The 12470-nt window shown below is 47.3% G+C and overlaps 1 protein-coding gene across 1 annotated transcript in view; it reads left to right on the forward strand.

Annotated features, from left to right (window-relative positions):
- GLP2R (glucagon like peptide 2 receptor) overlaps positions 1 to 12470 on the forward strand; it is a 41658-nt gene that overhangs the window by 2552 nt on the left and 26636 nt on the right. Inside the window, exons 2-4 of the mRNA XM_010991773.3 lie at positions 4270 to 4357; positions 6300 to 6404; positions 8550 to 8671. Of these exons, the coding sequence (XP_010990075.3) occupies positions 4270 to 4357; positions 6300 to 6404; positions 8550 to 8671 (315 nt within the window). The remainder of the gene's footprint in view (positions 1 to 4269; positions 4358 to 6299; positions 6405 to 8549; positions 8672 to 12470) is intronic.

The following is a 12470-nucleotide window of genomic DNA, read 5'->3' on the forward strand; positions in this document are numbered from 1 at the left end:
CTATCCCCTTACCATCCCCCCAACTCATTTAAGTTAATTAGTTGCTTTGGCATCAAAGAAACATAAACTCTCTAAGGCTCTTGGAGAAGTGAACGTGTGGCTTTTTCATACGTTGCTGGTGAAAGTGTAAAAAGCTGCATCTTTTTACATTAAAAAAAAATTTCTGGCAGAGATAGTTTGGCAGTACACTGTCAAAACCTTTTAAGAACGTATAGTCTATGACCCAGAAATTCCACTTCCTCCTAAGAAAACAAAGATGAGCTCAAGTGTTTATGAATACTTTCATTACAGCATCATTTATATTAGCAAACATCTAAAAACAACATAGATGTTCAGTGCGGGAGGATTTAAAACATAAATTATATCACATTCATCCGTAGAAAATTACGTAGCTCTTAAAATGGTGTTGTAGAAGTGTAGTTCTTGGCATGGAAATAGATTCATAATACATCTTCTAGCGAAAAAGGGACTATGCAACAATATGACTTCCCTTTGGGGTAAAATTAAAAAGGAAGGAAAAAGAAGAAAGAAAAAGAATGTATGTGCACAGACTGAAGAATCTGGAAGGAGATGGTTATTTCTGAGTAAAAAGATTCTGATTCCATCTGCTACCCTTTTGCTGGTCTGTAATTTTTATTTTATTTACAGTGAAGTGTATTTCTTCCATAACGAAGAATAATAGACATTTTATTTAAAAGCAAGTCAACAGAGACTTTTTTCGCCTTTTCCTTAATCCTGTCTCAGCCAAGTTAGCTGTTGATGCTGGTTGTCTGTGCATGGGAAGAGGAACCAAGACCAGGCTGGACTTTTCCAGTAAGAAAACACCCACTCATGTATCACCTTTTATCATTACTTTGTTGAATTTGGCTGTGCTTGAACTTGGATCTGCCTCTTGCGTTTTTGGTGTCGTTAGGACGAGTACCTGGGAAGGTGGTCTCAGTTTGTCCAACTCCCTTAGATTGGCCAGATCCAGTGTTTCTGAAGTTTTTTTTTTTTTTTTTTTTCCCTCTTTTTTTCCTGCTCCTGACCACAGCCATTAGTCATGGCAAGGGACGGGGAGTGGGGGAACGTTAGTCCAGGGAGAGCTCACATATCTGATTGATTTTATTGTCTCTTCCTCTGCTAGGTCCTAGTGAAGTCCCCGAGGATATAAACAGCACTTTATCCAAGGAAGGTCTTACTTTGGTGACCTGGGGGATTCTGGAAACTTATGATTTGGTTATCAACTTCTCAGCTGAATTTGTAAAAATAATATAGAGTCGGTCATGGTCTCTTTAGGATGTGGGTTTCTTTAAACAGTGTGTTGCTAATGTCCCATTGTGCCTCTGGGGCCGTACCCGGGAGAGAGAGATGATTAATGGAGACTTAACACTCACTGGAGACTGAAACCAAGGGATAAAAGCCCATTAATTCACCATCATTATCATCGTGATTGCTATTGATTGACAAATCCCATGTTTCCCAAATTGTGTGCTAAGGTGCCCCAGGACACCCACAAGGAACCTGTTCTGAGGGTAGCAGTGAAACATGACAGTTTACACTGTGAGAATTACTAGCTTATGGTAGTTTGTGGTGCCAGTGTTATATCATACTGCATTACTTTTGATGATGCATCTTTGCAAAGCTCGGTTTTCTGCAGTTGCTGTGATAAAAAAGCAAGCACTGCAGAAAATCAGTGCAGAACAGGAACCTGCATGGGGCTGTCCAATCCGATTCTTAGGTTTGGGACATTTTTCAGTCCCTAGTAGGTGCTAAGTTGCTGGGATATAAGCACTTGTTACGCTGTTCAGATCTACCTACTGAATTAGCGGAGCTTGAGATACTTCTTTTGGCTTGGGGTGCATGGAAAAATTACTGAAATATGAAAGGCAGCGTTGATTGAGAAAGTTTGGGAACCTCTAGTCTAATGACCATACCAGCTTTTGTTCAGAAGGTTGGCTGTGTGACTCCTGGGACAAATGCAAAGGCAGTGCTCACTGACCGCATCACGAGTGCCCTGGGGCTGGGGGGTGGGGCATGCTCGGCACAGAAGTGGGGAGACTGGATAATTACTCAGGAGGTAAAAACTGCCTACCTGTTGGGCTCATGGATTTTTTTTTTCTTAAATGCATTTTCTTTCTTTCTTTCTTTCTTTTTTAATTGAAGTAAAGTCGATTTACAATGTCATGTTAGTTTCTGGTGTACGGCACAGTGATTCAGTTATACATGTTTTTTTCCATATGCCTTTCATTATAGGTTATTACAAGATGCTGAATATAGTTCCCTGTGTATACAGTAGGACCTGTTGTTTATCTATTTTATATATAGTAGTTTGTATCTATTAATTCCGGACTCCTAATTCATCCCTCCCTCCTCTCCCCTTTGATAACCGTAAGTTTGTTTTCTGTGTCTGACCCTGTTTCTGTTTTGTAAATACGTTCATAGATATTTTTGTTTTGTTCGCTCTCTCTCTCTCTGTTTGGATGCCTTTCAGTGGAACCTCTCCCCAGTTTACAGTAGGCTCCCCAACTCCCTGTAGTTACACCTGTCCTACCTCCTTCTTTCAGGTTATCTACCTGGCCCAGAAAAGCATTTTGAGTTTTTCACCTCTAGTGAGGGGAGACAAGACTTGAAAGCAAGTTGATGAGATGGACGATCTTAGCCCTGATCACATATTCAGCCTCTCCGTGTTCATCCCCACCCTCCGCCGCTCCACCTCTGTGCCTGTTTCTTTGGCTAGAAAATGAGAGAGAAAGAGGACAGTAGCCCCTGTGCTGGGGGCTGGTGTTCAGAGACGTGAGGCTCTCTCAGCCCTCAGGGAACGTATTTAGGTGGTTAGGGAGATGAATGAGTGACCCACCCTTGACAGTACAGGGCGATGAGGTTACGAGACACTGAGAAGGGTTACCAGCTCAAGGTCCAACTCAAGTGGGACCAGCAGTCATTGGCTTGAGTTGAGCCTTGAGAGATGAACCAGGAAACGAGTGTGGGAGGGAGGGACCATTGGGAAGTATGAAGATCCCAAGTCGTGACTGGGGTTGAGAGACTTGAGATGGGGATGGCTGAGAAATTAAATCTTGAATCAGCAGGTCCCCAGGAGAAGACTTTAAGCAGGAGTGCCCTGTGCACAGGTCTGCCCCATGGACCTATCCCTCTGGAACAGTGTAGAGGGGGCACGTGGCACCAGGCTGGAGGTGGAGGAAATGGGAGGCAGGGACGGACAGGAAAGAAATGGAGGAGGATGGACTCCGGTGCATGGGTGGATGTGGAGTGAAGAAGGGGGAGCAGTGGAGGACAACTCCTGGTTTCAGGTTTGTGACATAGAGGACCGGGGTGTCAGTACTGAGCCACTGGGGAAGAGCCTGTTTGGAAGCAGAGGAGGGCAGGGTAGGATGGTCATGTGACTTCTTGGGCCAGCCAATTACCTAATCTCCTTCTCCTTAGCAGGTGCTAAGTCCTTGAGGGCAGAGACAGTGTCTTGCCATCTTTGTATTCCCTTCAACTCCTTCCTAATGCAAAGCCTGCACACAACATGTGCTCGGTTAACATGAGTGAATTGAAGAAGAGAAAGCCCCTTTAATTTTTTTCTTCTGTTTTTTTTTATTTAATTTTTTATTGAATCGTAGTTGATTTACAATGTTAGGAGAAACCCCCCTTTAAAACCAGAACACATGGTACAGCTACACAATTAGAAGTTGTTAGACAGCCCAGTTATCTGGAAAGCCCAAAAAGCGTGTGGCTGTGCATCCAAGGTTCTACGGGATGGGACAGTGAACATCAGAAAGAGAAAAATCCCTGATCCTTGGTACAGGAGCAGAGCATCTGTTAACCTAATGTTTTCGACTCTGGACCCACAGATACCTGGGCGGGATGGTCGGGCCCGCAATTGTTCCGACCCTTCTCTGACACACTACTGAACCCCCTTAGTGGGCTGCCCCTCACTTTGAGACAGATCCACATTGTCTTAGAAGCATGCAGTTATTCATCTGTTTGGTTGTGAAACTTCAGACTGGGCGTATTGCATCCTCTTGAAATGTCAGCCTCACTTTAAGATTTTGAAAAAAATCTTTCATGTTTGTATTAAAACCCAGCATGATTAGATTACAGCGTGAATGTAAAATTTGTATGTCTGTTGATGGTAGAACAGAAGACGCCAAAGAAATTGTTGCATGGTGCAGACCATCACAGGCAGTTTAGCGGGAGGGTTTGAGAATCATGGTATTAGACGGCAATGAGGCCACCTGTGTGCTTGCCGCCACCTGGGAGTCACTATAGTTTTTTTCCACTCAGGTTACAGGATCTCTCCTTGAGGAGACAACTCGGAAGTGGGCTCAGTACAAAGAGAAGTGTCTGAGAGACTTGCTCAAGGAACCTTCTGGTGAGCACATGTATTAATTATCTATGGCTGTGTAACAAATAGCCCAAAGCTTAGTGGCTTAAAACAGTAATTGTAATGACTTGTTATCTCTCCCAGTTTCTGTGGGTCAGGAATTCAGACAGAGCACATTGGGGATGGCTGGTTTCTGGTCTGCAATGTCTGGAGTTTGGCTGGAAAATGCAGAGGCTGGGGGTTGGAATCCTGGGCCGTCTGGTTCACACCCATCTCTGCTGGCTGATGCTGGGAGTCGAGCTGGGATCGTCGGCCAGAACGCTTCCACCTGGCCTCTCCGTACGGCCTGGGCTTCCTCACCACATGGGGGCTGCATTGCAAGGGCAGAGATGACCAGAGGTCATGCTTCCTTTAATGACCTAGCCTTGGAGGTCACTTCTGCCATGTTCAATTGGGTCAGAGTTACAAAGGCGACCCACCTACACTGTAAAAGAGCACGTGAGATGGGACATGTATGCCTGTGGCCATCTTTCATAAAAGCCATCTGTCACAGCACACTGACCACCTAATCACGTGACACGAGCCACCATCACAGAGTAACCTAGGAACCTGTTGTGTGTGGGGTTGTCCCTCAGTCTCCCAGCGTGCTCGCTGACTCCGAGTTATAACATTTCTCTTATCCAGGTCACATTAGGTGTAGAGCATTCTAGCAAATATGCTAATAGTTTGCCCACAGCCGCTTCTGTCCACATACTGACCCTTTGGGTGCATCCAGATTCATTTCTTTTTTAAGGAAAAAAATAAAGGATTAAGGAGCCTTGACCCACTGCCTCTGAGCACGGGGGGCTGTGGATTGAAAGTGGCCCCCTCCATGGTCTCCTGGCTTCTTTCAGGTCGTTTCATTCAGGGGCCCAGAGGTGACAGGACACTATAGACTCTCTCCTCCTTTTTCTGACCTGAAGTCAGTCCCAGCCTCCAAGCCATGCCCCACTCCCTCTAAACAGCTCTCGAGCCAGGCGGCAGCCATCAGGACTTGCCCTGTTACAAGAACCACTCCCACTTTGGGGAATGCTGCTTTCTGAGATCAAAGGAGGGCAGGCCTCCTGATCTGGAGCGACGCTTTGGGTGGCTCAGCCAGGTGAGCGCACACGGACTGGGTGCTACCACCTGGATGCCAGGCCCCCCAGGTGCCCTAAGCCAGCATAAGCAAACAGATCTGTGTTTGCAGCATCTCGATACCAGTAATCTGACAGTCCCCCCCCAAGTGGCCCTAGCAGATGGTGGGAAATGAAGCTTGGTACCCAAGAGTGAGGAGCTTGTAATACGGATGTTTGGGACCCAGGCTGAAACCCCTTCGGTTGATTCTGGGGCCCCACAAGCCTGGACCTTATGTTTGTAGCATCTCATTGCCAAGCGCCAGGGTGCAAGTCATCCCATGAGCTTGAGCTTCCCAAATATTTCATAATGATCATGGGATTAGTCTTTAAACAGAGAAACAGGACCAGATAGTGCTTGTGTTGGGTACACGTGACCAAGAACCTCAATTCCGCAGGCCCCCTTACATCCACTGGCCATTTTGCACCTCTCACAGTAAGGGTGTTCCTAGATTGAATTGGTGAGGGCTTGACCATGATTTAGTTAATTATGGAAACAGAAGACACTGGCTGAACCTCCCACTGTCCTCCTGACCCTGCGTTTCTGGGAGAGTTCAGCTTGTGTAAAGTAAACCGAAATCAGTGTGACCTGCACGTGACCTAACTCCCTGGACCGCTGCCAGGGGTCAAGTTGGGCAGCAAAGCCACAGTGTACAGGGCTGCATTAGGCATTCCGGTCCTCCCTGTCCCATTCCTCATCCTTGACCTGTCTGAAGAGGGGGACGTCCACACAGGTCCCTACACAGGCTACACCAGCTTCTGATGCGGGAAGGCAGGCTCTGGGCTCCCGAGGCCTCTGCTTCCATCAGTTCATTTTACCCCTCTTCTCTCTGCAGGCACAGTTTGTAACGGGACCTTCGATCAGTACGTGTGCTGGCCTCATTCCTCTCCGGGAAATGTCTCCGTCCCCTGCCCTTCATACTTACCTTGGTGGCGTGAAGGTAGTATGTCTTATTTTACCACTTTCTAACATTTCCTTAAAGGCCAGTCTCTCTTGGGTAGAACAGCCAGGGGGCGGCTAAAAAGAGAGGCTCCCACCTGGTGCTTTTCTCAAGCCTCCTTATCCTAAGCTGTCAGTAACGCATCTTCCTTTTTCTCTCTGCCTCTCCTCTCGTCATCCTGCAGTTCTTCTGCGCCTGGATGTTCTGTTTATGTAATGGTCTTTAAAGATTAGAGTGTCCGGGTCTGGCTGCCACAGACTCTGCTGCAGTGAGAGTAAGAATTATCACCATCCTGGAGAGGAGAAAGAGATGGGGAGAAAGACTGGGAAGCTCACAGCCACGCAGTTTTTGGCTTCTCAGATGGCAAGAAAGAACGTCAAATCTACCCTTGCAACAGCATTGGAAGGAGGTGCTGTTGAATGGGTGCTTTTAAGTCCCCGGGACTCAGATGGTGAATTTAACCCTTAGCTGGCCCTGAAGTGACCGTTACTTAAGGCCCACCCCCACCTGCCCCAGCAGTGCAGCCTCCTGGTGGTTTTATTCTGGAAGGGGAGAGAGAAACAATTCAAATCTAGGAACAGGCAACTATTCGCAAGAAACGTCTACGGTGACGCAGTTGCAGGCAGAAGAGAAGGGGTTTCTGAGAAGGCAAGGTGGTGACATTTTGTATTTCATTTCAGACCAAGGAGTCGTCACAGCAGTTAGAATTCCGTCTCAATATTTCGACGGCTCCAGTGCAAAGAGGGAGTTTCGAAGGAAGATGTATTTCTGGAGGGAAGTGGTAGGGACGTAGTCCGTGGAACTGTCCTCTGGTGAGATGCAGTGGGAAGCAGCCCAGGAAGCGTGAGGATGTGAGGTTTCAGGAAGGCTGGAAGAGAAGATGCCAGAGAGTTAGCTGGACGGGAGGAGTCAGTGTTGGCGGCTGGGCCTTACAGGGCTTTGTGGGAGGCCAGATGAGCACTCTGACTTATTTTCAGAGAGCCCGTGGAAGATTTTGAGTGAGGCATGACTTACGCAACTGACGTTTTATCCAGCTCACTCTGGCTGCTGTGTTGACCGTAGACCCGGAGGGGCAAGAGTACTGGGGCCATTTGCAATAATAAGAGTGGAGGTACCAGGTGGGGGGTCCTAGGAGGTGAGAAGTAGTGCGGATATTCTGGACATGTTTGAAGGGAGAGAGACAGGATTGGCTGCTGGAGGACATGAAGAGTACGAGAAACAGAAAGCAAGGATGGCTCCAAGGTTTGGGGCTGGAGGACTGGGAAGATGGGTTTGCTATCAACTGAGGCGGGAAAATATGTGGAAGGAGCAGGTCTGAGGAGAAGATGAAGAGTTTGGTTTGGAGCATGTTGTCTGAGATGGCAATTAGCAAAGCTTTCAGACGGAGAGTAGCCGGAGCCATCGGTTAAATCCAGCAGATAGTTATTGTTGGCCCACTACCCGCGGGGCCAGGAGTAGGAAGTTCCAACAGATTTCCATTTCTTATTTGCAAGTCCAGGCCCTGATCATCCAGGTGGGAGGATGCCGCCTCTGGGGAGGGGCTCCTGGGACTGAGTCACTGAGCCATCATCGTGGGCAGCAGCTTTGCTTGTCACTTGCAGAGACACATTTTTTCATTTAATCCTTCCCCAGACAGCTGGGGGTCCGTACCGTTATTATCCTCAGCCCCTGATGCAGAAAGTGGAAGGCTCAGAGGGTGGGAGGGCCCTGTGTAAGGCCACGGAGCTTGCAGGTGGCTTGGTCCACCGCCCTCTCTTCTTCCTGGCACGGTCTCTTGGGCGTCAGGAAGAGATGCCCCACTGTGCCGGCGCTGGGAACCCCCAGGTCTGCCTCTCCCAGCTGGTCTGCTCCTTGGAGGGCTGTCACGTCTCTGAGTCCCCGGGGACTGTTCTAGCTCCCGGGACTTTGGGTAAACACAACGGATATTAACGGCTCATGGTTTGTTACGAAATGCTGAGGCTTCCGTGTTTTCCTTTCCATCCCAAATAAACAGCAAGGCTGCTAATGAGCCCCCAGAAGGGGAAATGAAAATTCCTTTCCCCTGGGATTTTCCACAGCTTTGCAGTGTGGACGAGGGCATTCCCACGTGCTCTGGGGACGGGCTGCGTGTTCTGACCTTTCCCCTAGAGCTGTGTTTACTTTCAGAGAACTCAGGAAGGGCCTACAGATACTGCCTGTCTCGGGGCACTTGGCAGACGCAGGAGAACTCCACAGATATTTGGCAGGACGACTCCGAATGCTCTGAGAATCACAGCTTCAAACAAAACGTGAGTCCCCTGGGCTCGGTAAGGACGTGCCCCGGGGCCCAGACGCCCTCCGTGCACTGCTGGCACTGGGGGCCACACTAGGGGCCTGCACCCAGCGTGTCGGCCCCAGACTCTCCTGAGGAGGTCCTCAGTTACATGAAGCAGCACCCCTTGTGGCAGCCATCGAATCTCTTCTGCTGCTCAGATGAGACGTGAGCCTCCAAGGGAAGGTAGCCTCCAGCGCTGGTCCCAGCCTCTGTGCTTGCTGGTCCTTCCACCTGGGACACCACAGCTCCTCTGTGGTTGGGCCTTCCCATCCTTCAGGTTTCAGGCCAAGGTCTCCTTTCAATCCAAGTCTTCCAAGGCCACCTCGTTGAGAGTGGCCTCCTCGGTCACTTTCTACCCAGTCCTCCAGTCGTTACAGCATCTGTCACTGTCCTACTTTCTCCTGTGTCCACCCCCTCATTAGAATGTAGGCTCCACCGCCATTAGAATATAGACTCTGCCCCTTATTCGAATGTAGACACTGCCCCCTCATTAGAATACAGATTCCACCCCATTAGAATGCAGAGACTGCCCCTCATTAGAATGTAGATTGGGTTGTGGCAGAAGACTGTGTGTCCTGAGGGAACACACACCAAGTGTCGGGGCGAGAGCTCAAGGCCAGGGGCCCAGGCAGCCCGACTTCACGTCCAGAGTATTTGTTTCCTAGCCCTTCATACACGGCTCTGTGCCTCCGCTTCCCCATCCATCCCGTGGGGAGCGTATTTATTGCACGTGACCGCTGCGAGGGTTCAAAGAGTTGATAGACTTGGCGGTTCTCCACGGAGAACTTGACCTCTCGGCAGCGCGCCATACATAGGGGTGCTGGGTCCGCCACCAGAATCCAGCCGGTAACTGGGCAGTAAATCATAGTAGCTCGGCAGATGTCTGGCGGGGAGGGGGGCAAACAAATCTGCACGTCAGACGGCTCTCCACGCGTCTTCTTTCCAGCATCCTAGGCCACAGTCCCTCAGGTACCAGTCTTCTCCCCAGAGCCCTCCTGTTTGTACTTATCCTGCTGACCCCCTCCCAAACCAAGTGCAGGAGGCAGTGTGAACAGAGGCAGCGGTGCTTGCGAAGCAGGCAGATATCTAGGGACTCATCTTGGTTTCTTTCGTTCAGACAGTAAGGATGTGAAGCACCTACTACGTGCTAGATTTTTGCACTAGGTACTGGGACAAACAGTGAATGAGACGTGGATACGGGATTCGTTTGTCGCTCTAACACGCTATGATTTACTGCCCAGTTACTAGGCTGGGTCCTGGTGATGGAGGTCCTTAATTAATTTTTAGTGCCAAACTAGTTATTCCAATGCCCTTTTACATTTTATGCTGCATTAATATATTTAAGATATTAGATGCTTTAAATATTTTACATATCTTAAATATTTATTATGACAAACAAATCTTTAATTATGACATAATTCTATTTCATTGACTGCTTCAGGCTTATCAGGTGGGTCTTAAATTTTCTGAAGTCAATGCTGTTTTCCTTAAGTTTCCAATTTAAACTTAAAAGCACGTGCTTATTGATAGATCTCATACTAACCCTTATCCTCATCCTTTTACAGGCTACATTCTCTAAAGAGTAATACCAGTTCCATACAGACTGTGCAAATAATTTCGAAAACCTCTCTCTAAGGGATGAATAGAAGGATAGTTATGTGATGACGCCGAGGAAAGTGTTGATGTTAGAATCAAGGTGGTGGGTGTGCAGCTGTTCTCCAGAAAATTCCTTCAACTCTGCTGTATGTTTGACCATCTTGGTTGTGACTCACTTCCTCCCGAGCCGAGTCGGGGTCGACCTGTCCTTCACTCTCTTAGGTCTATCATGTCTTCCTGCTAGACACAGAGAGCCTTCCATCAGAGCCTTTGCCTCTGCAGGGAATTCTTTCTAGACCTCTTTTTAACATTATTACTTGATTTGAGTTGACAGAATTCCATGTTCCCTCCACCACGTGACAGGTCACACCTCTTAAAGGTATTAAGACCGTGCTTGTGTTTGGATGGGCTTCAGCTTATCTCAGGGATTGGTCTGACTTTTGTCACAACCCCAAGCTCATGCTAACTGCATGCCGTGAATTGGGCCAATTGCATATATTTCTTACCTTCTCTCCCAGACTAAGCTGCTTGAGAACAATGACAAAGCCATAGTAATATCTGAATACCTAACCCCCCACCTGGCCTGGTGCTGGGGTGCCCTAAAGCCTTGGCATACAGTGGGCATTTAGTACATACTGAATGAATGTTTCACAAATTCTGAGTCAGTGGAAGTGTGATGGGGTCAATACTGGTGTGAGAGTTTCCCAGGTGACTCAGCTGTAGCTGAGGCCGGAAGTGGAGGTGATGACAACGAATTCCTCGGCAGGTGCTTGCTGCTTGCTTCTTGCTCTGGGCTGAGGTCAGTGGACAGGGACAACAAAACAGGACTTGAAAACCGTTCTTTCCAAGCTAGGAAGGAAAGATTTCTCTGTTTAGAACAGTGAGAACCAGGGCATTGGCCTCTCTGCAAATGGCCATATTTCCAAGAAATCAAATACTTAAAAAAAATTTTTTTCTGGCCATGTTTACCTGTATTTCTAGTAGAGGGTTTAAATTTTGCCCCCAAAAGGCTAGTGTTAATAAATCTTTGCTCTTTGGAGTTTTAGCAAATTAGACATGTTAATGTTCTTCCAACTGATGACACACCTGGGGGTCCTCATGCACGTTAACTGACAGTTTGTAAGGAGATTGTATGTGAGTGTGTGTGCGTGCAGGTGTCTCTCTTTTTCAGAGTATCTTACTGTACACATTTAATGCCTTTTCCATCCTAACCACGTACTTATCACGCACTGCGGTCATAACTTCTGCAGTTTGAGGTGTGACAGCCAGACTAGCACAGCTTTCTTTACAATTTCACAGCTAGAAGATTGGTCCCTACTGTAGATCTGAGCAATTGCAGCATATGATTTTATTTTCTTTCCTTATTAAGTTGAGAACTTTCATCTTTTCATTTAAAGGAAGCACTTTGTGGCATCTCTTTGGTGTATCCGGATTGCCAGCATCACTACTCTTTGGGGCCATTATTAAAATAAGAGTCACTTGAACACAAGCACTGTGACACTGAGATTGTCTAATCACCGAGAGGGCTACTAAGTGACTAACGGGCAGGATACGCTGGACAAAGGGATGGTTCACGTCCCTGGGAGGACGGAGTGGGACGGTGTGAGATTTCATCATGCTACTCAGAGTGGCACACAGTTTAAAATTTATGAATAGTTTATTTCTGAAATTTTCCATTGAATATTTTCAGACTGAGGTTGACAGCAGGTAGCTGAGACCACAGAGAGCAAAACTGCAGATAAGGGGGACGAGTGTAAAAGAAAAGGTTGATAAATAGGAGTTTCTCAAAATAAAAAAACTTGTGCTCTTTTAAAGACACTTAAAAAATAAAAATAAAAAGGCAAGCCACAGAACGGGAGAAAATGCTTGCAAAACATGTATCTGACAGATTTATATCTAGACTATATAAAGAAGATTTACGATTCTAAATTAAGACAAACAATCCAATTTAAAAGATGGCCAAATATTTGAACAGATCCTTTACCAAATAAAATACACAGATGGCAAATCAGCACATGAAGTGATTCTCAACACCATTAATCATTAGAGAAGTGCAAATTAAAACCATGATGAGACACCACGACACACCCATTAGAATGACTAAAACGGAAAAGACCGATTGGATGAAGGGTAAGCAGAATCTGGAGCAGCTGTGTGCTCATATATCCCTGGTGGGG

The sequence above is a fragment of the Camelus dromedarius genome, chromosome 16 (assembly GCF_036321535.1).
Source record: "Camelus dromedarius isolate mCamDro1 chromosome 16, mCamDro1.pat, whole genome shotgun sequence".
Taxonomy (NCBI): domain Eukaryota; kingdom Metazoa; phylum Chordata; class Mammalia; order Artiodactyla; family Camelidae; genus Camelus; species Camelus dromedarius.